Below are 27,794 nucleotides of genomic sequence, written 5' to 3' on the forward strand. Positions count from 1 at the left end.
AATTAAGGTGCCACCAACCTGTTGTTATACACACCTTTATAGGGTTAGGATTTCCATATTTCCATGTTGCAGTGCTTGTTCACAGAAAACAGACAGAAGACAGAGTGGACCACCTGTGTTAATTAACTATCTGCTTCTCCAAACATCTGTGTGTAAACAGAAGACAGATGTGACAAAAATACAGTTGGCTGCAACTGTGTTTAAACCAGTTAAAACAGTGTATATTTTACATTTGTGAAATGTTTTTGATGTGATATGAAATTAGAGGGATTTATGTTTCTAGAACCATAGCGCAATTGAGAATCAATTCAAGATTAGATGGATAATTTGCTGTTTTGGCTTCCAGAACCATTTCGCCAATAAAGGAACAAGGCCCTTGGACTATAAGGAGTAACGTTAGGCTCCCTTTAGTTAGTCCATTGTAGAGCTCGCCAGTTTGTAATCCTCAAAAAGAGAAATTAGTTACCTCTGGTTGGTTCAGCCATTCCTATGCAGAAACTGAATAGGGAAAGATAGGGCTTTGGGATAAACACGAAAAATAAGGTCCGAGGGTAACACAGGTTTGGGAGATCTTACACGTTCTATGTTCTATGAGATAACATCAGTCAGTTAACATGACCTTTATGAATTATGAGGCCTTCGGGTGATTTAGGCTATGTGCGGCAGGTAGCCTAGTGGTTAGAGCGTGGACTTGCAAGATCGAATCCCCGCGCTGACAAGGTAAAAATCTGTCGTTCTGCCCCTGAATAAGGTAGTTAACCCACTGTTTCGTAATTGAAAATAAGAATTTATTCTTAACCGGCTAGCCTAGTTAAATAAAAGTGCGTTTTCTGACTAAATAAATGCTTCAAAATTCACAAAAAGTTATGTTAGCTGATAAAGATTATTGCATAGACCAAAAGCATTAGAGCTCCTACGTCACATGACTTCTTTTCAGCATTTATCAAAAACCTTACTAGTTAGTGCTCTATAGAGATGGGTTGCCTGACAACGTTACGAAAAAAGCGTCCATGTGGTAGATGGTGCGTTCAGGACAACTGGGAACTCGGGAAAATACGAAAATACGAAACCAAATCATGCCGTCAGTGATCTTAAAACTATTTTTCCCAGTCGGAGCTCGTTTTCTCCCCGAGTTCCCAGTTGTCTTGAACGCACTAAATTCGGATATGTTTTAGTGTGATTGCATACTCAGTCAAATTTAGCTAGAATAGTTGTGTATACTGTGCACATATGACATTACTTGTTTTTTGTTGTTGCATATAACATTACAGACCTGTTGCAGGTGATTTTGACGTAGGCTGTGAGCATGTCCACACACAGCCAGTGCCATATGACAGCGTTTCTATGGTAACAAAATTGTAAACACGATTTCCCCAGTGCCTTGAAGTGAAGCTAACCTAGCTAGCCTATACGTATCCCATTAATTCTTAACAGTTAAATTGTAGTATTCGAAACAATGCCCAAGAAGAAAGGAAAAAATGGAAAGAAAAGTAAAGGGTAAGACAGAATTTTTTCTTTGCGTCGTTATCGCTTGAATTGACTAACGTTAGCCATGTTAGCTACCTGTAGCTCGTTTTACGCACTGTTTGTGTAGCTATCTAATTTACTACAATTCTTTGTCCAAATTGTATGTCTAGAAAAGGAAAAAAAGAAGGCAAACATGAGTCAAAAGCCGATAAAGAGTCTGACATTGAGAAGGCAAAGGCCAATGCTGCTCTTTGGGAAGCCAGGCTGGATGTCACTGAACACTCGCGCTTGGAGTACCGTGAAGCTACCCGCAGGTTGGCACGAGCCAATGAAGAGCTCACTAACCAGCAGTATCGTGCAGAGAAGGACACAGTTGACATAATTGCCTTCTTGAAGAGGAAAGATGCTGAGAAAGAAGAAAAGGTTAACTTTTATCCCCAGATATTTATAATATCCATAATTTATTGTCTTTGGGGGGTTTACTAGCATTGTATCGTTTTATTATTATTATTATTTTTTTTTACAGATTACAAGGCTAGAGGTGCAACTTAAAAGTAAAAAAAAACAAGCCCTTGAAGAAAATGAACAACTGGTAAGTATTTAGTCTTTGTGAAGGAACAAACTTGGGTAACCTTCCAAGTAAGTCTTCCAGAATTTCAAAGAGCAGGGAGTGACTAGACAGTTTACAAAAACAGGTCAGAAATGGACCAGGATCATTAGCGTGTTTTACTAAACATGCTGACATCCCTGCCCAGCATTGTAGTCTATCTAAATCATATTCATTGTCCTTGCAAGCCTCAAGGGTATACATTGTTTGTCTGATGTCATGTACAGCATCTAAAAAAAGGTGCTGTATTGTGTCTGAACAACAGTGTTGTTTTTAATCAGGCAGTCCCTATGCTAATTTATAGAAAAAAGAAAACAAACTAAGAAACAAACCCCTACATTTCCAGCCATATGGTCTAAAATTATGGTATATGGTAATGCCATGCAGCTACAGAAAAAGCGTAATTAAAATGTACACAGTCTCGAACATACACACTAGTTTTGATATACTGTAGCCTAAGTTATCCATCCCTCATGTGTCATATGGATTGTTTGTGGTGGTGTGCAACTTTATTTACGTGTTAATTTTGACAGTTGATCTCTACAGACAAAAATACATCACATTGATTGAGTAGCCTAGTGGTTAGAGCGTTGGACTAGTAACTGGAAGGTTGCAAGTTCAAATCCCCAAGGTACAAATCTGTCGTTCTGCCCCTGAACAGGCAGTTAACCCACTGTTCCTAGGCCGTCATTGAAAATAAGAATTTGTTCTTAACTGACTTGCCTATTAAATAAAGGTAAAAAAATAAAATCTGTTGTAATGGTTTAACAACAAGGAAATGTGCAGAAATGTGCCGCTTTGGCGAACAGCTGTTTTCCATCTCCATTTCTTACTTCACTGTGGTAAAAATAGGACCCAATAAGCTTTTGAGAAATAAAAGAATCTTGGTCTGAACCAACTAAAAAAATCACTATTTTGCATGGTACTGTCACATATGCCTATGTAGTACTAATTCTGGATATAAATATTGTTGTGGTTGAGCTAAAGACGTGATTTCAAGACATGCCTCTCAACTCCCTTTGCTCATTGTGAAGTGAAAAAATGGTTCATCTTAGCTAATGGAAACCATTGCATTAAAAGCACTCAAAGAACGTGAGCGCAGTGGCTTTTGTCTCAAAGTAGTCTGACATGTGAGTCTGAATGTTGGAAAAAGTCAGCCAACCAACCAAACAACTACACTGAGTGTACAATACATTAAGGACACCTGCTATTTCCATGACAAAGACTGACCAGGTGAAATCTATGATCCCTTAATGATGTCACTTTTTAAATCCACTTCAATCAGTGTAGGTGAACGGGGAAGACAGCTTAAAGAAGGATTTTTAAGCCTTGAGACAATTGAAACATGGACTGCCATTCGTAGGGTGATTTAAGTGCCTTTGAACTGGGTTTTGTAGGACGTGCCAGGCACAACCGTTTGTGTCAAAGACTGCAATGCTGCTGGGTTTTTCATGCTCATCAGTTTCCCATGTGTATCAAGAGTAGTCCACCACCCAAAGGACATCCAGACAACTTTTCACAACTGTGGGAAGGAAGCATTGGAGTCAACATGGACCAGCATCCATGTGGAATGCTTTCAACACCTTGTAGAGTCCATGCCCTGACGAATTGAGGCTGTTCTGAGGGAAAAGAGGGGATGAAACGTCAATATTAGGAAGGTGTTCTTAATGTTTTGTACACTCAGTGTATATCATCAAGAGTTTCACTGGATCAGTGCCATATTTTCATTGCAATTTAAACACTGCATTAGGCAAAGAAAATAGAGATGCATCCATAAGCAAAACTTAAGCACAAATCTGTCCATTTGATGATGGAATGGGAGCTTTCTAAAGAAAGCTATTGATCATTTAATTCATCCTTGTCGTAATTTTATAGAATGGCATTTATAGAGTTATCTAAAGAATATAAATTAGGCATAACATTATAATCAAATGGTTGGTAACCTATAATTGTGTCATTATATACATGATTGTGGGTGCATGTTTTGCTTGCCTTCAATAACTTGTGTACTTAGCAGCAGTTACATAGCAGCACTTAAACTCTGATTTCAGCCTCTCTGACTGATCTGTTCCTGAAGTTGGGTTGGGTTGCAAAGGCCATACTTCATCTGAACTTTTTGATTTTCTTCCCAACTATTATAAGTGGTTGTTTTCCTCCTATTCCTGGAAGCTATGGTCATTTTTTTTCAGATAATCTGAATCGATTCTATTTCTGAAATGGCAACTGCCATGTCACATACAAATATGAAGTGGATACACACTTAGATGGTGTACATTCTCAAAATGTTCATTGTATACGTAGCTAACAAATTGGTGTATACACTATTTACACCTGCTGTATAGAGTTACATTATTTTCTATGTCTCCAAAATCCATGATATGGAACTACAGTTGAAGTTGGAAGTTTACATACACTTGGGTTGGAGTTATTAAAACTTGTTTTTCAACCACTCCACTAACTTCTTGTTAACAAACTATATTCTTGTGCATGACACAAGTAATTTTTCCAACAATTGTTTACAGACAGATTATTTCACTTATAATTCACTGTATCACAATTCCAGGGGGTCAGAAGTTTGCATACACTAAGTTGAATGTGCCTTTAAACAGCTTGGAAAATTCCCGAAAATGATGTCATGGCTTTAGAAGTTTCTGATAGGCTAATTGACATCATTTGAGTCCATTGGAGGTGTACCTGTGGATGTATTTCAAGGCCTACCTTCAAACTCAGTGCCTCTTTGCTTGACATCATGGGAAAATCAAAATAAATCAGCCAAGACCACAGAAAAAGAATTGTAGACCTCCACAAGTCTGGTTCATCCTTGGGAGCAATTTCCAAACGCCTGAAGGTACCACATTCATCTGTACAAACAATAGTACGCAAGTATAAACACCATGAGACCAAGCAGCCATCATACCGCTCATGAAGGAGACACATTCTGTCTCCTAGAGATGAACGTACTTTGGTGCGAAAAGTGCAAATCAATCCCAGAACAACAGCAAATGTAGACCTCCACAAGTCTGGTTCATTCAAGATGCTGGAGGAAACAGGTACAAATGTATCTATATCCACAGTAAAACGAGTCTTAAATCAACATAACCTGAAAGGCCGTTCAGCAAGGAAGAAGCCACTGCACATGGGGACAAAGATCATACTTTTTGGAGAAATGTCCACTGGTCTGATGAAACAAAAATAGAACTGTTTGGCCATAATGACCATCATTATGTTTGGAGGAAAAAGGGGGATGCTTGCAAGCCAAAGAACACCATCCCAACCGTGAAGCACGGGGGTGACAGCATCATGTTTTGGGGTGCTTTGCTGCAGGGGGGGCTGGTGCACCTCCAAAATAGATTGCATCATGAGGTAGGAAAGTTTTGTGGATATATTGAAGCAACATCTCAAGACATCAGTCAGGAAGTTAAAGCTTGGTCGCAAATGGGTCTTCCAAATGGACAATGACCCCAAGCATACTTCCAAAGTTGTGTCAAAATTGCTTAAGAACAACAAAGTCAAGGTATTGGAGTGGCCATCACAAAGCCCTGACCTTAATCCTATAGAAAATTTGTGGGCAGAACTGAAAAAGCGTGTGCGAGCAAGGAGGCCTCCAAACCTGACTCAGTTACACCAGCACTGTCATGGAGGAATGGGCCAAAAGTCACCCAATTTATTGTGGGAAGCTTGATGAAGGCTACCTGAAACGTTTGACCCAGTTAAACAGTTTAAAGGCAATGCTACCAAATACTAATTGAGTGTATGTAAACTTCTGACCCACTGGGAATGTGATGAAGGAAATAAAAGCTGAAATAAATCATTCTCTCTACTATTATTCTGACATTTCACATTCTTAAATTAATGTGGTGATCCTAACTGACCTAAGACGGAAGTTTTACGAAGATTAAATGTCAGGAATTGTGAAAATCTGAGTTTAACATTTCGCCAAGGTGTATGTAAACTTTCGACTTCAACTGTATATGATTGGTTGTTGCAGGTTGCAGAATACACTCTTAAAATCAATGAGCTGGAGGAGAAGTTTGAGAAGAGATCCAATGAGTTCAGGATGATCCAGGGTGAACTGAAGACTATCAAGGAGTTTCGGAAAAAGAAAGCCCAGATGGAGCAGGAGCTCAATAGTGTGAGAACAACATGGACAGAAATCATGCTTGACACCCTGAAGTACCACTCTTGATTGTGTAGTTCACAGTTCTATTAATGATCATCAACTCTCTACTTTCTAGATTAAAGAAAGCATGTACATTGCAGACAGAGAGCACAAGGAAAGCCTAGCTAGAATGGAGCACAAATTCTTCAGTGAAAAGGTATGATGATAGTTTCAAATTGACACATTATTTTGTACATGCACTTACAGTTCCAAGGAGGTGTAAAATAAACTTGGGGGAAACTAGCATTGCGCTAATCAAAAAGTATTGGATTAAATGGGTAAAGATGTTCAGGTGTAAAAGGCCTAACTGATCAATAGAGAGGCGGGAGAGAAACAGTGAGTACTGTGTGTTCCCTTGCAGGTTCGCCTAGAGAAAGAGGCCGAGCAGAGGATCGCCCAGCTGGCTGAGAGGGCCCACAATGAAGCCATTGTGTGAGTGTCTCCGCTGACCAATTACATGCTAATTTTATTCTTCAAACTGCACCTTCAGGTCAAGGAAAAAAATAGGCAAAATACATCATTTTTTGAGGGAAAACAAGATTATTATCTTGACCACACCAGTTTGTCTTCTTCAAGATAGTAGTGTATATCACCTAAGCCAATGATGACATCCCCAGCAGTTCCAGAATGCCTTGCAGGAAGGGTGTTCTGGTTTGGAGCAGAGTGTGGGGAAGACCTCTGCTATATAAACTCAGCAAAAAAAGAAACGTCCTTTTTTCAGGATCCTGTCTTTCATAGATAATCATTGTAAAGGGTTTAAACACTGTTTCCCATGCTTGTTCAATGAACCATAAACAACTAATGAACATGCACCTGTGGAACGGTCGTTAAGACACTAACAGCTTACAGGCGGTAGGCAGTTAAGGTCACAGTTATGAAAGCTTAGGACACTAAAGAGGTCTTTCTACTGACTCTGAAAAACACCAAAAGAAAGATGCTCTGCTCGTCTGCGTGAACTTGCCTTAGGCATGCTGCAATGAGGCACGAGGACTGCAATAAATTGCAATGTCCGTACTGTGAGATGCCTAAGCCAGTGCTACAGGGAGACAGAACGGACAGCTGATCGTCCTCACAGTGACACTCCACGTGTAAAAACACCTGCACAGGATCGGTACATCCGAACATCACATATGTGGGACAGGTACAGGATGGCAACAACAACTGCCCGAGTTACACCAGGAACGCACAATCACTCCATCAGTGCTCAGACTGTCCGCAATAGGCTGAGAGAGGCTGGACTAAGGGCTTGTAGGCCTGTTATAAGGCAGGTCCTCACCAGACAAACCCACCATCGCTGGACCAGACAGGGCTGGCAAAAAGTGCTCTTCACTGACGAGTCGCGGTTTTATCTCACCAGGGGTGATGGTCGGATTCAGGTTTATCGTCGAAGGAATGAGCATTACACCGAGGCCTGTACTCTGGAGCGGGATCGATTTGGAGGTGGAGGGTCTGTCATGGTCTGGGGAGGTGCGTCACAGCATCATCAGACTGAGCTTGTTGTCATTGCAGACACCCTCCTCCCTCATGTGGTACCTTTCCTGCAGGCTCATCCTGACATGACCCTCCAGCATGACAATGCCACCAGCCATACTGCTCGTTCTGTGCATGATTTCCTGCAAGACAGGAATGTCAGTGTTCTGCTATGGCCAGCGAAGAGCCCGGATCTCATTCCCATTGAGCACGTCTGGGACCTGTTGGATCGGAGGGTGAGGGCTAGGGCCATTCCCCCCAGAAATGCCCGGGAACTTGCAGGTGCCTTGGTGGAAGAGTGGGTTGACATCTCACAGCAAGAACTGGCAAATCTGGTGCAGTCCATGAGGAGGAGATGCACTGCAGTACTTAATGCAGCTGGTGGCCACACCAGATACTGACTGTTACTTTTGATTTGATCCCCCCTTTGTTCAGGGACACATTATTCCATTTATGTTAGTCACATGTCTGTGGAACTTGTCCAGTTTATGTCTCAGTTGTTATGTTCATACAAATATTTGCACATGTTAAGTATGCTGAAAATAAATGCAGTTGACAGTGAGAGGACATTTCTTTTTTTGCTGAGTTTAGTTCTAAAGCCATATGAGGACAGACTAGGGATATACTTTGAATTCTGTGTTCTTTTATGGTCTATAAACTCTCTTCAACAATGACACTGAATGTGGCATTTATCATCGATTACTTGCCAATTGTAGACTTAAATCCTTGGCCATGTATAAAGTTGAAATGCACGTAACCTGTGTTTTCAGACAGAGCTGACATTGACCCAGTTTGTCTCAATTTGGTGACTAAGAGAGAGTGACTCAAAGGAAAATTAAAACCAGATCCTTCCCAGCATTATAAGCTTGGAATTTAATGTCACTTATAATTTTCTCTCGTCTACTACATCACCAGACCGCTCCCTATCCCGCCACCAAACCCAATGCACCACCTTTATGTTGTCGAAGTTACTTTAGACTGACAGATAACAGAGGTGGAAGTGCCAGTTATACCTCAGTTTGGCACCTAACATGAAAAACTGCATTCCTTGTTTCCTAAACTAACAGTCAGTTGGATGATGCGTCACGCTCAGTGTTCAAGGAGAACGTTCGTCTCAGCGAGGCACTCAGCTGCCATATGAAGGAGGTAGATGACCTGAGGAAGATGACTGTGTCATTGGCTGAGGAAAACACCTCCCTGGCACTGCATAAGGTACACTGGTACCATGGCACGTCAAACAGAGCAGTGGGCATTTTCATGTACTGGCAGCGCCTGGACAAAACCAATACATTTTATTTATTTATGTGGCAGATCTCCTGTGGACATACAGTATTTTTGATGGTATTTCCCCTGTTTTATTTATTTTTGGTGACCCCGTGTTTGTTTTGCTTGCGGCCCCTCTTTCCCCTCACCTCCACAGTACAAGTCAGTATCTCGTGGTTGGTAGGTGTGGTGAGTTTCCACTGGCTTCTGGGTTCCAAGTCATTGGCTTCCCCCCAAAGTATTTTTTGCACTGTTTCTCTAAGGCAAATAAATACAGTATACCATAATCTCATCCCTGACAATGTCGATAAAGCAATATGAAGTCACCCCAGCTCAGTATTTCTTCCAATCATTCTTCCATTCGGCAATCATTCTTTCATTCTCAATCCTTTTTCCATTCGACAATTAAGCCCCGCAAAACATGATCCATTTATCAACATGCCATTTAGTGTGAGTTCACTAAATGGCATGGAGAATGCCTTATGTATATTTTCATTATAATATCAACCCTATTTTAAGACTAACCCCTCAATCCTTCCTATATTCTCCACCCCTAGGAGACCAGTGAGCAGATGATGAAGGAGAATGTGTCCCAGGTAAGGGCCCAGAATGAGGAGATAGCAGAGCTTAGGGGGAAGGTGGGGACCTTGGAGCAGGCCCTGGGGCTCATGGTGGGGGAGTTTGAGAGAGACAAGGAGGAGACGCAGAACCGAGCCCTGGTCAGCACCCAGGCCGGCCAGGTGGAGCTGGATAAGCTGCAGAAGGTGCTGGCCATGAGGGAGAAGGAGATGGGGCGAGTGAAGCGGCTGGCACGCAGCATCGTGGAGCAGCGCACAGAGCTGGAGTGCTTCTTTCAGGAGGCTTTGGGCCAGGTGAAGCAAGAGATCCAGGCCAGCCGGTTGCAGTACAGGCAGGAGGCCCTGGAGGCCTACCGCAGGAGGATGAGTGAGGCTCGGTCAGGCAAGAAAGAGTACCCCCGCATCCGCACCTTCCACAAAACCCCTCACAGCAGCAACAGTGTCTATACCGACCTGGAAGAGGCAGAGAAGTGGTAAGGCCTGCATGCGGTCTTTACCACCACTTACCATACATTTCCCCATTGCTATGGTAGAAACTATTCCTACTTGGAAATGTATTTTTCCACTACACTTGTGTTTCAGGAATAATCTCCAGAGCAACAAGGTTGACATATCTGAACTCACATGGGAGCAGAAGGAGAAAGTGCTTAGACTGCTGTTTGCCAAAATGAACGGACAGAAAGCAAGGTAACAGCTAGCTACTACATTGTGTGAGTCCTGTGTTGTCTGCCAGCAGACATGCTCATTGTTAGCTTCCCTATTATCTCATTTCTATTTCTACTGCGTTCTGTTTAGAATGATACCATCAAATTGGAATCATTAAACATGAAAACGAAACCCCTAGCGCAATAAAGTGTTGAGAACAAAACACAGTGACACCATCAGAAGCATGAGCTGTGCTGCAGTCTGGGAGAGGGCCTTTATTTGTGACTCCTTTTTAATGTCTTAAACAGCTCTTTTCTCAGCAAAAGAGGATACCATAAAACATCAGTTAGGTTTAAACCAATTTTCTTTTCCGTCCAGCGGCTTAAAAAGAATGAAGAAAGAGTCTGGGCACAATAGTAAAAATAGGGCCGGCCACAGAGTCGTGTGCTTGAAAACAAACATCTGGCCACGCAGATTTGCCTTCAGGCTCTTGGCCCCACTTCATGCGCACAAGGGGTTTATTTCGTTTTTGAACGCCTGTGGTCAGGGGACCGCCGGCAACATGATTTTCAAGTTGAGGACAGGGGATCTGAATGTATAAGGGGGTATTGGAGGGCAGAGATGTACATTCATGGCAATGTCAACATTACCCTGGCATCTAGCCTTGCAAACATACATCATTTGGCAACGTAGGATGAATTTACAGCAACGCAGTAGAGTATGAATCATGACCTGATGTAACCCTTACAAGGCCTTTCTGCAGTCAACAGCTAGAGAGAACAGGTGCCACAGTATGGTAAAACATGCATTTTTAAAATGTACAGCATTTCAATGCAACTCTACAACTTATTTAGCAGGAAACTGAGTCAACCTTTGGCGTTGTCTGTGTCCCCAGAGAGGAACCAGAACAACATTGATCCTGGGTAAGACACAAAAAGATTCCTGATTGTGATTTATCAGACCTTGTTGATTTTTTTTTGTTACATAATGACATGTCTTGCAGAATTACAGAGGAGACATCCCATGTGACCTTCATCACCCAGGCGCCTGTGTCCAACCTGCCCTCGAACCCCAGCGCCCTGCCGGATATCCAGACCACATGACCTATCCGTGCAGTGTTAGTCGGTCTGAGAAATGTGCTGGTCTATATGAAGTGTCTCCAGAATTATGTGGATGGTTATGTGAAAAATGTGTCTATGGTATTTTCTCATTGTCATGAATTGAAAGCTTACTTGAACTTAGATAGACAGGGTGCAAACAGGAGACAGAGACAGATGGACGATAAAGGGTTCAATTTAAACGGATGGCTTTTTATTCAAATGCAACCTGTTCAGGTCTAAATTAAATACATGAATAACTGCACCACAGCAAGTGTGCATAAAACGCATCTCAAACATTCAGATGCACTGAATGTACGATTAATAGTGGCATCACATTTGGCAGCTACACATTCATCAACATCATAATGCTGGTGAGGCAGTATATTTTGAACACAGATGTTGCATACAAAGAAAAGATATGTGAGTACTTTACACTGTTTTAACTGCTCCACAGTTATTTGCATTGTTTCCAAAATCGTAACATAGATACACAGACACATAATTAGTAGAAACATTCATATAACAAAGGAACTGTCATTCAATGATGAAGCCAAACTATTGATCCACAGTGAGTGAATGAATCTTGAGATATCATTGAAAAAATATATCACATCTTGGGTACAAATTCTACATTAAGACTTGTAAAATGACTATGGGTAATTATCAACTCATGGCGACAGGACAGCACAGTAGTTTTAAAATGTTGCTTCACAAAAGACATGGGGAAGTGGGAACGTTCTTTCTCCAGACCCTTTAGCGTCCCATGGTTGGCATGGAAACTGCAGGGGTTTTCATGGTTGAGTCTTCGGCCTTCCATTGTGAAGTAACAGTTTTGATCTGTGTGTAAAACTGGATGCCCTTTAGAAAGCAGAGAAGATATCTATAATAGGATGCTCTGTAACTATGGCATCATGACCGTATTACATAACACGAAATGAAGCTGAAAATCTGGACTCAAGACAATTGGCTTTGATCAGCCATCACTAGTTAAGAGGACTGAGTGTTTTACATCGTCAGTCAGCCACATAAACTCACTGTGTAGAGGCCCCAACCTTCATGTGGACTTTACCCAGCAGTACAACCCCATATTAGGACCAGTCATACTAACTGCAGTATGTCTTCAAACACCTTGTTACCTTATGTCAACTGATACTCACTTGTTTGCCGTAGAAGTTGGTGTCTCCTCTGAAGGAGCCTCTTGAGCCAGTGAAGGAGAACATGGGCAGAGGAACAGGGATGGGAACGTTCACCCCAATCTACAAAACACAAACTTCCATTACCGCATTGGAAACAAAAACCCCTTCAGAGCAACTGAATGAGTAATTCTGGGAGAAGAAGGTGTACTAAATGCTAGTTCGAAGAACAAACAATGCATGAAAAATGAGTCACAACAAACCGAAAACCATTGCTTGTGTTCACAGTGTTGAAAGCATTGCATGCAAGAGGGACAGGAGAACTAAACAAAACATTTTGTTTTTGAGGCCACTTTTGTTTGTTTTTAAGTCCACTGGAAACTCATGGTTGGTTGAGAATGTTTGAAAATGCAGGAGTAATTTTGGACACGGGAGTCAAGCCTTTTGGCTGAGGGATGGAAAAAACAGCAAACACAGAGCATAGCGGAGGCACGCAGACAAGGTAAAGTATTCACACCCTCTTGACTTTATCCACATTTTGTTGTGTTACAGCCTGAATTTAAAATGGAATAAACTGAGATATGTGTTACTGGCCTACACACAATACCCCATAATGTCAAATAAGAAAGAAACCACTCAGGGATTTCACCATGAGGCCAATGGTGACTTTAAAACAGTTACAGAGTTTAATGGCTGTGATAGGAGAAAACCAAGGATAGATCAACAACAAAGTAGTTACTCCACAATACTAACCTAAATGACAGAGTAAAAAGAATGAAGCCTGTACAGAACAAAATATTCCAAAACATGCTGTTTACAATGAGGCACTAGAGTAATACTGCAAAAGAAATGTGGCAAAGAAATTTACTTTATAAGTCGTCATTGTAAATAAGAATTTGTTCTTTAACTGACTTGCCAAGTTCAAAAAAGGGTTAAATAAAAAATGGAATAAATGTATGTCCTGAATACAAAACGTTATGTTAGGGGCAAATCCAACACGTCACTGAGTACCACTCTTTCTATTTTCAAGCATGGTGGTGGCTGCATCATGTTATGGGTATGCTTGTCATCGGCAAGGACTAGGGAGTTTTTTTAGGACACAAATACATGGAACAGAGCATAGCACAGGCAAAAACCTAGAGGAAAACCTGGTTCAGTCTGCTTTCCAACAGACACTGGGAGACAAATGCACCTTTCAGCAGGACAATAACCTAAGACACAAGGTCAAATACACACTGGAGTTGCTTACTAAGATGACATTGAATGTTACAGTTTTGACCTAAATTGGCTTGAAAATCTATGGCAAGACTTGAAAATGGCTGTCTATCAACGATCAACCAACTTGACAGAGCTTGAAGAATTTTTAAATAATGTGCAAAGATTGTGCAATCCAGGTGTGCAAAGCTCTTAGAGACTTACCCAGAATTGCTGCCAAAGGTGATTCAAGTATTGACTCGGGGGTGTAAATACTTATGTAAATGAGATATTTCTGTATTTAATTTAATACATTTGCAAACATTTCTAAAAACATATTTTCACATTGTCAATATGGGGTATTGTTTGTAAACAGGTGAATTTTAAAAACATTTTGAATTCAGGCTGTAACAACAACATTTGGAATAAGTCAATGAGTATGAAAACTTCCTGAAGGCATTGTAAGCCTGAAACATTTAACAGGTCCAAAGGAATCCCTTTTGCAGTTAATTTAAGATTTCCCCTTCTGTAATCCTACTAGGAAAATGTATTTCTATGCCCCCCTGTTTTGATAAAAAAAAAGGCACATATTTGCTATTTGAAGTCCACATGGGTGGTGAAGGGAAGAGGGGGGCAGAAGTGTTCAGTTTAGAGCAGAAGCAAATAAGGCTATACTTGCCATGGAAAATAATGGTTGTTGAGTGCATGTTTTAGAATAAAGGTGCAATGTCCTCCTTGTTTAAGGTATAGACACAGTAGAGGGTATGAATGCCTCCATTCTCCCAGGAAATAGGGACACACACATTGGTCCACAGACACTCACCTGGCCTACATCCACCTTGTGAGTGTATTTGCGTGCTGTGGCTCCGTTGGTGGTGAAGATAGCTGTGCCATTGCCATAAGGGTTATTGTTAACAAGGCTGATGGCGTCATCCAAGGATTCAGCCTCCAGTACAACCAGGACAGGCCCAAAGATCTCCTCAGTATAGCACTTCATCTGGGGCTAGGAGACAAAAAGGAAATTACATAATTTCAGAAAATAAGATCAGCATACTTTTGGGCAGTACAACTAGAATATTTGTCACCTGCATGAACACACTTACTGTGACATTGCAAATGATGGTGGGCCCCACAAAGTTGCCATTCTCATAGCCCTGGACTTTGACATTCCTGCCGTCGAGCAGCAGCTGAGCTCCCTCGTCCACCCCACTCTGAATCAGGCTGTTGACCCTTTCCTTGGCTTGAGGGGAGATCAGGGGCCCCACGTCCACACCTGCCTGGTCCCCTGAGAGGGTTCCCGAAAAACAACCTGCATTGAGAATTCTCCCTCACAGCCACACATGTACACACAAATACCCCTTCACCCGCAGACACACACAACTCAAAAGCCCAGCCATGGCGAGGGGCCCCCAAAGGCACTCCCTCTAAAATGGCTGTTTAGGTGTTTCCTGTGCAGCCACACAAATTAGAGTGTTTATGACTGCAAATAAGGGGAATCATTCATTCTTCTCCTCCCCATCAACTTCCCTTCTCAAAGACTTGATGCTCTGAGCTACTCTTAAGCTTCGGCCGTAAATGTTGCCGCAAATTTGCAGCATGAGTGACTCAACAAGCCCTCTCTCCCAGTTCAGCCCCATCTGAAGTTATGGTAGAGCGAGAGGTGTGGTTAGGGCTCGTGGGTGGCCTCAAGAGAGTGAGCAAGAGGGCTCCTTAGGAATGGATAGGGCGGGAGGTGCGGGCCGGGTGAGAGGTTGGGATACCTGCATTAACTCGCAGAGCTTTTGCACGATCCACCAGTTCAGGCAGCCAGCTGCGGGCCTCGCCCACCAGGATGGCCGTGGAGAGGGCCATGCAGCGCTGCCCTGCTGCACCGAAAGCTGCACCCACCAGCTGGTTCAGAGTGGTCTCCTTATTTGCATCAGGCATTACCACACCATGGTTCTTTGCTCCCTACAGCAGAGCATAAGGGTGGGAATCGTTTAGCCTTCTGTCCCTTGATCCGAATACCCATGGTCTGAATACCAGGGAAAAGTGATCCAATTCCCATTACGTCTCGATCAAACCGACAACTTCATTGCGTTTTGGTACACCAAAGTACATTCATTTCCAATGGAACGCTGCATTGCAGAGGCAGTTGCAGTGAGTTCTGTGTGGTGCATATGTTGGATATATCCAACGTATGCATCAAATTGTATGCATAGATTTGACAGAAATAGTAGCAAAAGGTGGATGTTTTTTTGTTGCACACATATCCAGTTTAAATGATTACATCATGGAAAAAGTTTGACTGCAAAATGTATTATGCAGCATTGATGCAACGACGCTGTCGGTCTGATCGAGGCTTCACACCATGCCTTCAATGTGGTTGCATGCAAATTAGATCAGAGAGGGTCTCAAAGGTTTATCCTCTTAAAGAACTTTAGTGAACAAACAATAAAAGTACAATATTGTAAGTGCTTTATATTACGTCAATGCACTTCATTTGTAGATCATTATTGTGGGTATGTGACAAATAAGATAAATTACACATTTCTACTCAATATTTTCCACAAAGTGTCTGGGCTCTCTGGATCTGAATCGCTGTTTCATCTGTACAGCTAATCAGCCAAGGTAGAAAAGAGAAACAAAGAGGATAACGTTTAACAATAGTTTTTAAGCCAACACCGCCACCCTCTGTTCATTAATAGCACAAACTCACCATGTTGGACTGTACTCTCTTGCCATTTTTAGATCCCCTCTCATAGATGTACTCTCCGGCTTGGTTAGAGCCCACAAAGCTGATAGCCTTGATGGCCGGATGATCACAGATGAAGTTGACAGCTGGGAAAGGGGGCAGGGATTCATTTTGCATCGAGCACTGACAGGCCATTCATAATCTCTCCATTATCTCATCACACTGTAAATGAATGTGAATCATAGCATAGAGACACAATGATAATTCAATGATTCACATCACAGCACCAATGTCTCCAGATATAGCTTAGAGATCAGCAGGTGATGGGACATTTAGCTTTTATCTTACCGTCGTGCTGGCCATGGATGATGTTCAGGGTCCCGTCTGGCATCCCAGCATCCTGCAGCATCTTGGCCAACAGCATGGTGCAGGCTGGCACCCGCTCTGAGGGCTTCAGCAGGTAGGTGTTGCCACACACCATGCCCATGGGGAACATCCACAGAGGGATCATGGCGGGGAAGTTGAAGGGGGCGATGCCGGCACACACCCCGATGGGCAGGCGGTAGGTGTAGGTGTCCATGTCTTTTGTGATGGAGGGCAGAGTCTCCCCCAGCATCAGGGAGGTGATGCTGCATGTGTGCTCCACCACCTCTGGAGAGGAGACAGTAGGTGTCATTCAGGTACAGAAAACACTGTGTCAGTCACAGAATGTGTGTGACTATCCCTCATATGGAGACTGAGTCACATAAGTGACAGACCAAAGGGCTTTTTATACTAGTGACCTAGACGCTGAAATAATGCTCTGATTAACCATTTTCTTGGCTGCAACAAGTATTAACAGAGGCTAATAAAACATCTCTCTAAATATTGCCCTTTGGAAAAGCCAGTGCACGTGAGACTTACGCAATCCTCTGAACACATCCCCCTCTGCATCTGCCAGGGTCTTGCCCTGCTCCAGAGTAATGCTCCTGGCAAGCTCTTTCTGGAACACAAGACACACACACACCATGAGCCAACACACATTTCAAATCTGTTCAATTTAAATTGAGTAAATCAAGCTAAGCAACAGCTGCTGTAAATAAATAGTATTTTGTATTTATTTGCATTTGTATTTATTATGGATCCCCATCCCCTACTCTTCCTGGGGTCCAGCAAAATTAAGGCAGTTATACAATTTTAAAAACATGACAATACATTCATAACAGATTTCACAATACACTAAGTGTGTGGCCTCAGTCCCCTACTCCACTACCACATATCAACAACACAAAATCCATGTGAATGTATATGTGTATATGTATGTATGTTATCATGTGTGTGTATGCATGTGTCTGCGCCTATGTTTGTGTTGCTTAACAGTCCTCACTGTTAAATAAAGTGTAGTTTTATCTGTTATTTAAATCTGACAGACTTTTCCTGTGAAGAGATCTCTGGTGGCATGTCTTGTGGGGTATGCATGGGTGTCTGAGCTGTGTGCTAGTCATTTAAAACAGACAGCTCTGTGCTTTCAACCTGTCACAAATAGAAGTAGTGATGAAGTCAATCTCTCCTCCACTTTGAGCCAGGAGAGATTGACATGCATATTATTAATGTTTGCTCTCTGTGTACATCCAAGGGCCAGCCGTGCTGCCTTGTTTTGTGCCAATTGCAATTTTGTGGGACGACTGTTCTACTGTTCTGGGCTACTGTTCACAGGAAGAGCAGCGCTTTATTATGGACGGACTTCTCCCCATCTTAGCTACTTTTTTTGTTGTTGTTCTTTTCACCCCTTTTTCTCCCCAATTGGTAGTTACAGTCTTGTCCCATCGCTGGACCCGGGAGAGGCCATGCATCCTCCGAAACACAACCCTGCCAATCCGCACGGCTTCTTCACACACTACTTAACCCGGAAGCCAGCCACACCAATGTTTTAGAGAAAACACAGTACAGCTGGCAACTGAAGTAAGCGTGCATGCGCCCGGCCGTCACAGGGAGTCAATGGAGCGCGAAGGGACAAGGACATCCAAGCCGGCCAAACCTTCCCCAAACGATGCTGGGCCAATTGTGCGCCGCCTCATGGGTCTCCCGGTCGCGGCAAGCTGTGACACAGCCCGGGATCGAACCCGGATCTGTACTGACGCCTCTAGCACCGCTGCGCCACTCGGGAGGCCCCTTATCAATATGTTTTGACTACTTTTGACAACTTGCTCAAATTCCACATGATTTATTACAATATTTAGTTGATGTTTAGGGTTTAGTGAATGATTTGCTCAATTTCCACATTATTTATTACATGATTTAGTTAAGGTTTAGGGTTTAGTGAATGATTTGTCCCAAATATAATGCTTTTAGTTTTTGAAATATTTAGGACTAACTTATTCCTTGCCACCCATTCTGAAACTAACTGCAGCTCTTTGTTAAGTGTTGCAGTCATTTCAGTCGCTGTAGTAGATGACGTGTATAGTGTTGAGTCATCCTTATATATAGATATGTCACTGGCTTTACTTAAAGCCAGTAACATAGAATTTGTAAAGATTTTTAAAAAGTTAAGGGCCTAGACAGCTGCCCTGGGGAATTCCTGATTCTACCTGGATTATGTTGGAGAAGCTTCCATTAAAGAACACCCTCTGTGTTCTGTTAGACTGGTAACTCTTTATCCACAATATAGCAGGGGGTGTAAAGCCATAACACATAAGTTTTTCCAGCAGCAGACTATGGTCGATAATGTCAAAAGCCACACTGAAGTCTAACAAAACAGGCCCCAATCTTTTTATTATCAATTTCTCTCAGCCTATCATCAGTCATTTGTGTAAGTGCTGTGCTTGTTGAATGTCCTTCCCTATAAGTATGCTGAAAGTCTGTTGTCAATTTGTTTACTGTAAAATAGCATTGTATCTGGTCAAACACTATTTTTTCCTAAACTTTACTAAGGGTTGGTAACCGACTGATTGGGCACACACTTTCTATCAGGCTTAAATTGAAGATAGCAAATAGGAGTGGCAATATCGTACACTATTATCCTCAGTAATTTTCCATCCAAGTTGTCAGACCCCGGTGGCTTGTCATTGTTGATAGACAACAATCATTTTTTCACCTTTTCCATTAAACATTACATTAAGGAATTCAAAATAACAATGCCTTTCTTTCATAATTTGGTCAGATATACTTGGATGTGTAGTGTCAGCGTTTGTTGCTGGCATGTCATCCCTAAGTTTGCTAATCTTGCCAATGAAAAAAATCATTAAAGTAGTTGGCAATATCAGTTGGTTTTGTGATGAATGAGTCATCTGATTCAATGAATGATGGAGCTGAGTTTGCCTTTATTTCCCAAAATGTCATTTAAGGTGCTCCAAAGCTTTTTACTATCATTGTTTATGTAATTTATCTTTGTTTCATAGTGTAGGTTTTTCTTATTTTTATTCAGTTTAGTCACATGATTGCTCAATTTGCAGTACGTTTGCCAATCGGTTGTGCAGCCAGACGTATTTGCCATTCCTTTTGCCTCATCTCTCTCAACCATACAATTTCTCAATTCCTCATCAATCCATGGGGATTTAACCGTTTTTACAGCCATTTTCTTAATTAATGGGTGCATGTGTCATGCTTATTAGTAACTGGGATAAGCAATTTCATAAATGTATCACGTTCAACGTCTGTTTGCTCCTCATTACACACCACAGACCAACAAATATTATTTACAACATAGGAATAGTATGGAGGCATTGTGGTGTTTCTTCTTTCTTATCACCTAAGGAACTAGTATCTATCATGCCTAAAAGTGTGCCATTGAGAGTAGGGTTCATATTAATCAAATCCATGCTGAATTTGTATGGTACAAAATATTAAAATGATATGGCATACAGAGGCGGTCTTTGAACCCCAAAACATGACAGAAAAAAAATGTGCAACCAAAAGTGCATGATGTTAAACGTGTAACGGAGAATTATGAGATTTGACCTTTGCTTCTAGCGGTATTGTACCATATGTACAACAAATTCTTGTCCCTGCTACAGACTTACAATGTTGTCCTTGATAAGCTGCTGATAGCGCAGAAAGATCTGTTGGCGTGCCAAGATGGAAGTTTCAGACCAGGAGTGGTAGGACTGTGAGCAGGAGTCCACAGCAGCCAGCATCTCTTCCTGTGTAGCCTTGGGGACGCGGGCTATCACCTCGTTGGTGGCCTGTAACAGTTAGAGGGAAGAACACATTAGTGGGTGAACTGTAACCTGATTATAAAAAAAACATATTTGATTGGTATGAAGTGTGCTCAGCTTGAGCAGATAACTTCAACACATTATGATCTGACACACACTGACAAAACCATCAGATCGGGCCATTTCATCAAAAATATTGCAATGTCTTTGACTCTTGAGAGAGCATTAATCTCATTCTAAATCCCGATGATAAGAGTAAACTGAAAGCAAAGGAAGGCCGAAGGAGCAAAGTGCCAGCTAACTGACCTTTGAACATTCATGCAAAAGCATTCTTGAGAATTATAACAACTTGAGATAGATCTCAAGAAAACAGCACACCAATTTATTGCACACCTACAGTACCAGTCAAAAGTTGATACACCTACTCATTCAAGGGTTTTTCTTTATTTTTACTATTTTCTACATTGTAGAATAACACATACGGAATCATGTAGTAATCAAGAAAGGTTTTTATTTGAGACTACAAAGTAGCCACCCGTTGCCTTGATGACAGCTTTGCAGACGCTTGGCATTCTCTCAACCAGCTTCATGTGGTAGTCACCTGGAATGCATTTCAGTTAACAGGTGTGCCTTGTAAAAAGTTAATTTGAGTAATTTCTTAATGCGTTTGAGCCAATCAGTTATATTGTGACAAGGTAGGGGTGGTATACAGAAGATAGCCCTATTTGGTAAAAGACCAAGTCCACATTATGGCAAGTACAGCTCAAATAAGCAAAGAGAAGTTACACTCCATCATTACTTTAAGACATGAAGGTCAATCAATCCGGATAATTTCAAGAACCTTTAAAGTTTCTTCAAGTGCAGTCGCAAAAACCAGCAAAGCGCTATGATGAAACTGGCTCACAGTACAGGAAAGGAAGACCCAAAGTTACCTCTGCTGCTGAGGATAAGTTCATTAGAGTTAACTGCACCGCAGATTGCAGCCCAAATAAATAATTCACAGAGTTGAAGTAACAGACACATCTCAACATCAACTATTAAGAGACTGCATGAATCAGGCATTCATGGTCGAATTGCTGCAAAGAAACCACTCCTAAAGGACACCAATAATAAGAAGAGACTTGCTTGGGCCAAGAAACACGAGCAATGGACATTAGACCGGTGGAAATTTGTCCTTTGGTCTGATGAGTTCAAATGTGAGATTTTTGGTTCCAACCGCTGTGTCTTTGTGAGATGCAGAGTAGGTGAATGGATGATCTCTGCATGTGTGGTTCCCACCTCGAAGCATGGAGGAGGAGGTATGATGGTGTGGGGGTGCTTTGCTGGTGACACTGTCTGTGATTGATTTAAAATTCAAGGTACACTTAATCAGCATGGCTCCTACAGCATTCTGTAGCAATACGCCATCCCATCTGCTTTGCGCTTAGTGGGACTATCATTTGTTTTTCAACAGGACAATGACCCAACACACCTCCAGGCTGTGTAAGGGCTATCTGACCAAGAAGGAGAGTAATGGAGTGCTGCATTAGATGACCTGGCCTCCACAATCACCCAACCTCAACCCAATTGAGGTGGTTTGGGATGAGTTGGACTGCAGAGTGAAGGAAAAGCAGCCAACAAGTGTTCAGCATGTGTGAACGTCTTCAAGACTGTTGGAAAAGCCTTCCTCATGAAGCTGGTTGAGAGAATGCCAAGAGTGTGCAAAGCTGTCATCAAGACAAAGGGTGGCTACTTTGAAGAATATAAAATATAAAATATTGTTTTATTTGTTTAACACTTTTTTGGTTACTACATGATTCCATATGTGTTATTTCATAGTTTTGATGTCTTCACTATTATTCTACAATGTACATATAGTAAAATTGTAAAAATAAAGAAAGACCCATGAAGGTGTGTCCTTTTGACTGGTACTGTATATGTATACTCATAAAAGTCTCATAAAAGTCTAGCTCTTTTTCTTTTACATAATAGTAATGGACCTATAACCTTTGCATTGCTGAAAACTTGGACAATTTTGTGCAGGAACTGGATAAACTGGTCAAAACTCAGGTAACTGATTAACCAGCTAAGTTGACCTTAATGTAGCAGTGCATGCCCATCCAAGGTGTTGTTTGTGCATTATTCTGTGCATCAACTAATCAAATACAATGGGTAACACAATTTAATTTAGGTAAACTATATTTGAGCTCTTTAAGGCCTAGTTACTTACCGGATTGTGAATATCTAACCATTCTGAAGACTTGGATTCAACGAACTTCCCATTAATAAACAACTTTGTGGTGGGCTGCGGGGAGACATTTTTAACATGTTCAATTTCTATCAGAAATACAGATCTGTGTGACAGTTAATTCTCTAGTGGTAATCTGTTTGTAGTCATATACAGCCACCATAATTAAAGTCTATTATTAAACTGTTATTACTAACCACTGAGGAGGAGTAACACATGTGCCTGACCTGAAGAGGTACCTGCTGAGAGGAAGCAAGTGGTTAGCTGTAAAGAATAATTAATCCACGAGTTCATGCATTTATTGTGAATAGTATCATATCAAATGTCAGCTATATAGCATTAGAAGCAAAGGCCTACTACCTACTTCCAGGCCTTCTGTTAGGACGGAAGATTAATGTACAACTATGGCAATCCCAAATATCATTGAAGTGCAACTGGGCCATGAAGGTGTACCTGGGGATCAATTTTACAGTGATTGTTGGAGGGATTACTAAAAGCCCAAAATGTATCAATTAAACAATGTAGCTGGAGAGCACACATGGGAGTCATAGAGCTGCACAAAGCTTGACAGGCAGCTGCATATGATAAGCACATACTTTTCCCCCATACAAAGAGCAGGAGTCTAAGGAGGAATTGTTCCTTAAATTTAGTGACCCGGAGAATAGTTGAGAACAAGACAAGAGCCAAGCCATATGGCATCTTTCACTTTGTAAACAATGTGAAACATTTTGAACACAGGAGGTTGGTGGCACTTTCATTGGGTAGGTCGGAGTTGTGTTAATGGCTGGAACAGTATCAAATACATCAAACACATGGTTTCCATTGGCCATTATTATGAGCTGTCCTCCCCTCAGCAGCCTCCTGTGCTTTCGAAAGCTGTTAGTGTCTTCATTAACTCTTGGGTAAAGAATTATAACATGAGTTCTTACCCCTTTCTTCAACAGTGACCTCATTACAGTCGTTGCCATGATGAAAATGTGTTTATTGCTTGATTTATCCCAAAACAATGTCCCAAACCCTCTTGCAGGACCGTGGCCAGGAGACGCACTTCAAACCTACTCCCTCACCTACATGGATTTAAAAGAAGGAAGGGTCTAGAAATATCTGGTCAGTTATTGGCCTAGAATAAGACCGCTCACAAAAACATACATCTTATTGGCTGAAACTACAACAATATTAGCCAATCTCTATGTACAATTAAAGATAAACAGCCTTTATTAGAAAAAAACGATCTCAACGCAAGTATTTCATTGGATACAACGCGGATCAGTCTTTTTGACAACTCAACTGGTTCATTTACGTAATGTCTGTCACAGAGTTTATCACCACATTCTATAATATAGCTAGCTACATTGTTACAATGAGTTGGAGCTACATTTATGAAACGCGGTGGAATTCATAATACGCGTGATACAGGAAACGATTGCCAATTTGTATCATTGCGCATAGGCAAAATCGCAAAACTGCCAGCCGTGATCGAAGAATCAAGAGTAGATTCTGTGACTTGTCATTGTCAAAGTAGTTTATTTGCACAACAGTAATAGTTTATTGTCTCTAGCCTACTTATAACCTGTAATGCGGCTCTCACTCGCATGCCTCAAAAAGGTATGCCTATTCTACCAATTCTTGCTTGCAACAAGTAGACACGAGTGCGATACTAAAATGTGGAACAATTTGCAGAAAATTACTGGGAGAGTGCTTAGTCATAGACCAAAAAAACAAGGAGGAGGGAGGGGTATTTGGGAAAGCATTCTATTGGCCGCTAGAAACTGAGCTTTTTTTTATTAGCAGTAGGAACTTGTAATCGTTGAACGCAAGATCTGTCTGAATACTATGGCATCTCAAACAAAGGTGAATCAATGAGCAAAGTTAAGTAGAATATGATAATATTGTATTGTTATCACGTGAACTGATTTATTTTTCTCCCCTTTAGCCCATTCTTCATGGATATTTCAGGAGTTCATGTTCTTGGAGGGTTCGAATTGGTAAGTTCCTATGTAGTCTTCTACGTCTCTGCCTACTTTACAGCATTAGAACATTGTCTGACTTTGACCCTGGAAAGAAATAACCTACTTTGCTTCTTCCAGCTTTTGCTCTGAAAGGTATTGAATTTGACCAAGTCCCAGTAAATCTTATCAAAGATGGGGGTCAGCAGGTAACTTCCTCATACATCATGCATTTTCATCAGGTAGAGGTAATTAACCTCTATAATGGTATATTAGATATAATGTCCTCACACTGTACCTATTGTATATTTCAGCTTACAGACCAATACAAGGTGTTAAACCCTATGCAACAAGTGCCTGCTGTCCAAATTGATGGTATCACCCTGTCACAGTCGGTGAGTCCAATACTGTTATTGGTTTGTCACTGTTAACAGTTATGTACTTTTGAGATACTGATAAGTCAAAAGAACCTCAAATCTAGCTCCACATTCCAAAAATATAACATTGACTACTGACAATAATGATAAGACCTATCCACTCACACTCAGCTGGCAGTGATCCAGTACATTGAGGAGACCAGACCAGGACCCAGGCTTCTCCCTGCAGACCCAAAGAAGCGTGCCCAGGTGCGCATGATCTCTGACCTCATCGCCTCCGGGATCCAGCCTGTACAGGTGAGGGTATTACAGCACAAAGAATGTGGGTAAATGAGAGAAAGGAATACAACAAATTGAAAGCACACCAGTCCACTACAGATCTCTGACCTTGTTTGCAAAACAAACTAGGTTTACTGTATGGAAGGAAAGCAAAATCAAATGGCAGAACCTCAGACATGCTGACATCATGGTTGAATGACCATTGCAACAATTATGATGGTGATGACTGTAGAGGTACTCAGTCATGTCTGATCATTTTGTATTTCAGAATTTGTATGTGCTACAGAAGATTGGAGCAGAGAAGTTGCAGTGGGCGCAGCATTTCATCCAAAGAGGTTTTGAAGGTGGCTAAAATAGCCTTACATTCAACATGCCACTATAGCTCATCTCCAGACAGCCATTACAGGCCTGACTCCATGTCACTGTGTGTTTCTCCTCAGCCTTGGAGCCCATTCTAAAAGAGACGGCAAGCAAGTACTGCGTAGGGGACGAGGTGAGGGGACACTCGTTCATCACATAAAAACACAGTGGCAGTGTTAAGCTAAGTATCTCAAGTTAGGTTTTTTATTTTCACACACACAAGTAGAGTGAAATGCCTTTCTTGCTTGCTCATTCCCAACAATGCAGTAATCAATATCAGTAGTACAAAAACACACGAGAAATAGAAATAAGAACACAAGAAAGTAAGCTATATACAGGGTCAGTGCCAATACCATATTTACAATGTGCAGGGATACTGGAGTGAAAGGAATAAGGTGACTTATGATAAACAAGAGTAGCAGCAGCATACAGTGCCTTCAGAAAGTATTCATACCCCCTTGACTTATTCCACATTTTGTTGTTACAGCCTGAATTCAAAATGGATTAAGTAGATATTTTTCTCACGTACACACAATACCCAATAATGACAATGAAAATGTTTAGACATTTTAGAACATTTATTGAAAATGAAATACAGAAATCTAATTTACTTAAGTTAATGCATGTTAGAATCCCTTTTGGCAGCGATTACAGCTGTGAGTCTTTCTGGTTAAGTCTAAGAGCTTTGCGAACCTGGATTGTACAATATTTGTACATTTTTATTTTTTTATTCTTCAAGCTTTGTAAAGTTGGTTCTTGATCATTGCTAGATAGCCATTTTCAAGTCTTGCCGTAGATGTTCAAGCCGATTTAAGTCAAAACTGTAACTAGGCAACTCGGGAACATTCAATGTCGTCTTAGTAAGCAACTCCAGTGTATATTTGGCTTTGTGTTTTAGGTTATTGTTCTGCTGAAAGGTGAATTTGTCTCCCAGCGTCTGTTGGAAAGCAGACTCAACCAGGTTTCCTTCAGGGATTTTGCCTGTGCTTAACTCTATTCTGTTTTTTTTATCCTAAAAAACTCCCTTGTCCTTGCCGATGACAAGCATACCAATAACATGATGCAGCCAACACCATGGTTGAAATATGAAGAGGGGTGTGTTGTTGTATTTGCCCCAAACATAACACTTTGTATTTAGTACATTTTTTTGCAGTTTTACTTTTAGTGCCTTTTTGTAAACAGGATGCATGTTTTGGAATATTTTTTATTCTGTACAGGCTTCCTTTTCACTTAGTATTGTGGAGTAACTAGAATGTTGTTGATCCATCCTCAGTTCTCCCATCACAGCCATTAAACTCTGTAACTGTTTTAAAATCACCAATGGCCTCATGGTGAAATCCCCGAGCGGTTTTCTTCCTCTCCAGCAACTGAGTTAGGAAACACACCTGTGTCTGTGTAGTGACTGGGTGTATTGATACACCATCCAAAGTGTAATTAATAACTTCACCATGCTCAAAGGGATATTCATTGTTTACTCCTGAACTTATTTAGGCTTGCCATAACAAAGGGGTTGAATACTTATTGACTAGACATTTAAATCTTTTAAGTAATTTTTTTAAATGTCTAAAAACATAATTCCACTTTATATTATGGGGTATTGTGTGTAGGCCAGTGACACAATCTCAATTTAATCTATTTTAAATTCAGACTAATAACAAAATGTGTAAAAAGTCAAGGGGTGTGAATACTTTCTGAAGGCACTGTATATGATGATTGTATGTGAATGTGTGTTTAAGTCAGTATGGATGTGTGACGTTGTTCTACAGTCGACCTCACTTTAAGTTGAGGAATTCTTGATAATGTTTACCTCTTAGATCTCCATGGCAGACATCTGTCTCGTCCCTCAAGTCTATAATGCTGAACGGTAAGGCACCCTCCATCATTCAGTCAGAACTGGAACAGAAAAACACCACAGCATGAGACAAATTTTACACTGAACATACAACCCAAATGAAGAGACTTTTTACATTTGCCAAACAGGTTCAAAGTGGACGTTGATCAGTTCCCAACTATCAAAAAGCTAAACCAAACCTTGATGAAGGTAGACGCTTTCAAAGTGAGTCATCCATCTTGCCAACCAGACACACCTGCTGACATATGTACATGAGAACCCCTCTGACATCTACAGGAGCCAGTAGTGCCATCATCATTGAATACTTCAATAAAAACATTTGATATGAAT

The 27,794-nt window shown here is 41.3% G+C and overlaps 3 protein-coding genes across 7 annotated transcripts; 2 read left to right on the forward strand and 1 right to left on the reverse strand.

Moving 5' to 3' along the window:
- The first annotated feature begins 1,063 nt into the window (after nt 1–1,063).
- Nucleotides 1,064–11,489, forward strand: LOC110497904 (basal body-orientation factor 1). Of its 2 annotated transcripts, none has more exons than XM_021574358.3 (11): nt 1,064–1,497; nt 1,638–1,890; nt 1,994–2,059; nt 6,063–6,206; nt 6,310–6,390; nt 6,595–6,665; nt 8,771–8,915; nt 9,524–10,017; nt 10,127–10,231; nt 11,044–11,112; nt 11,193–11,489. In XM_021574358.3, the coding sequence occupies exons 1-11, from the start codon at nt 1,457–1,459 to the stop codon at nt 11,290–11,292; spliced, it is 1,569 nt and encodes a 522-aa protein (XP_021430033.3). In that variant the 5' UTR covers nt 1,064–1,456; the 3' UTR covers nt 11,293–11,489. The 2 variants fall into 2 exon arrangements, with proteins under 2 accessions (XP_021430033.3, XP_021430035.2); XM_021574360.3 differs by having other exon boundaries at nt 11,085–11,112.
- LOC110497902 (aldehyde dehydrogenase 6 family, member A1) lies at nt 11,479–23,939 on the reverse strand. Of its 3 annotated transcripts, none has more exons than XM_021574357.3 (12): nt 23,580–23,939; nt 22,848–22,889; nt 22,633–22,707; nt 20,289–20,450; nt 17,194–17,272; nt 16,639–16,941; nt 16,315–16,436; nt 15,377–15,566; nt 14,720–14,901; nt 14,440–14,619; nt 12,447–12,545; nt 11,479–12,147 (listed from the first exon to the last, which is right to left on the reverse strand). In XM_021574357.3, exons 1-12 carry the CDS (start codon nt 23,616–23,618, stop codon nt 12,043–12,045), a joined length of 1,578 nt encoding a protein of 525 aa, XP_021430032.1. In that variant the 5' UTR covers nt 23,619–23,939; the 3' UTR covers nt 11,479–12,042. The 3 variants fall into 3 exon arrangements, with proteins under 3 accessions (XP_021430032.1, XP_021430031.1, XP_036810757.1); XM_021574356.3 differs by having other exon boundaries at nt 22,848–22,892; XM_036954862.2 differs by lacking the exons at nt 22,633–22,707; nt 22,848–22,889 and having other exon boundaries at nt 23,580–23,735.
- Nucleotides 23,914–27,793, forward strand: gstz1 (glutathione S-transferase zeta 1). 2 transcript variants are annotated; one of them, XM_021574364.3, is made up of 10 exons: nt 23,945–24,255; nt 24,439–24,501; nt 24,584–24,635; nt 24,738–24,805; nt 24,911–24,991; nt 25,145–25,270; nt 25,521–25,596; nt 25,693–25,745; nt 27,427–27,476; nt 27,593–27,793. In XM_021574364.3, exons 2-10 carry the CDS (start codon nt 24,484–24,486, stop codon nt 27,717–27,719), a joined length of 651 nt encoding a protein of 216 aa, XP_021430039.3. In that variant the 5' UTR covers nt 23,945–24,255; nt 24,439–24,483; the 3' UTR covers nt 27,720–27,793. The 2 variants fall into 2 exon arrangements, with proteins under 2 accessions (XP_021430037.3, XP_021430039.3); XM_021574362.3 differs by lacking the exon at nt 24,439–24,501 and having other exon boundaries at nt 23,914–24,255.
- Nucleotide 27,794: the final 1 nt, after the last annotated feature.

The sequence above is a fragment of the Oncorhynchus mykiss genome, chromosome 19, assembly GCF_057628025.1.
Source record: "Oncorhynchus mykiss isolate SJ-2025 chromosome 19, ASM5762802v1, whole genome shotgun sequence".
In the NCBI taxonomy this organism is placed as follows: domain Eukaryota; kingdom Metazoa; phylum Chordata; class Actinopteri; order Salmoniformes; family Salmonidae; genus Oncorhynchus; species Oncorhynchus mykiss.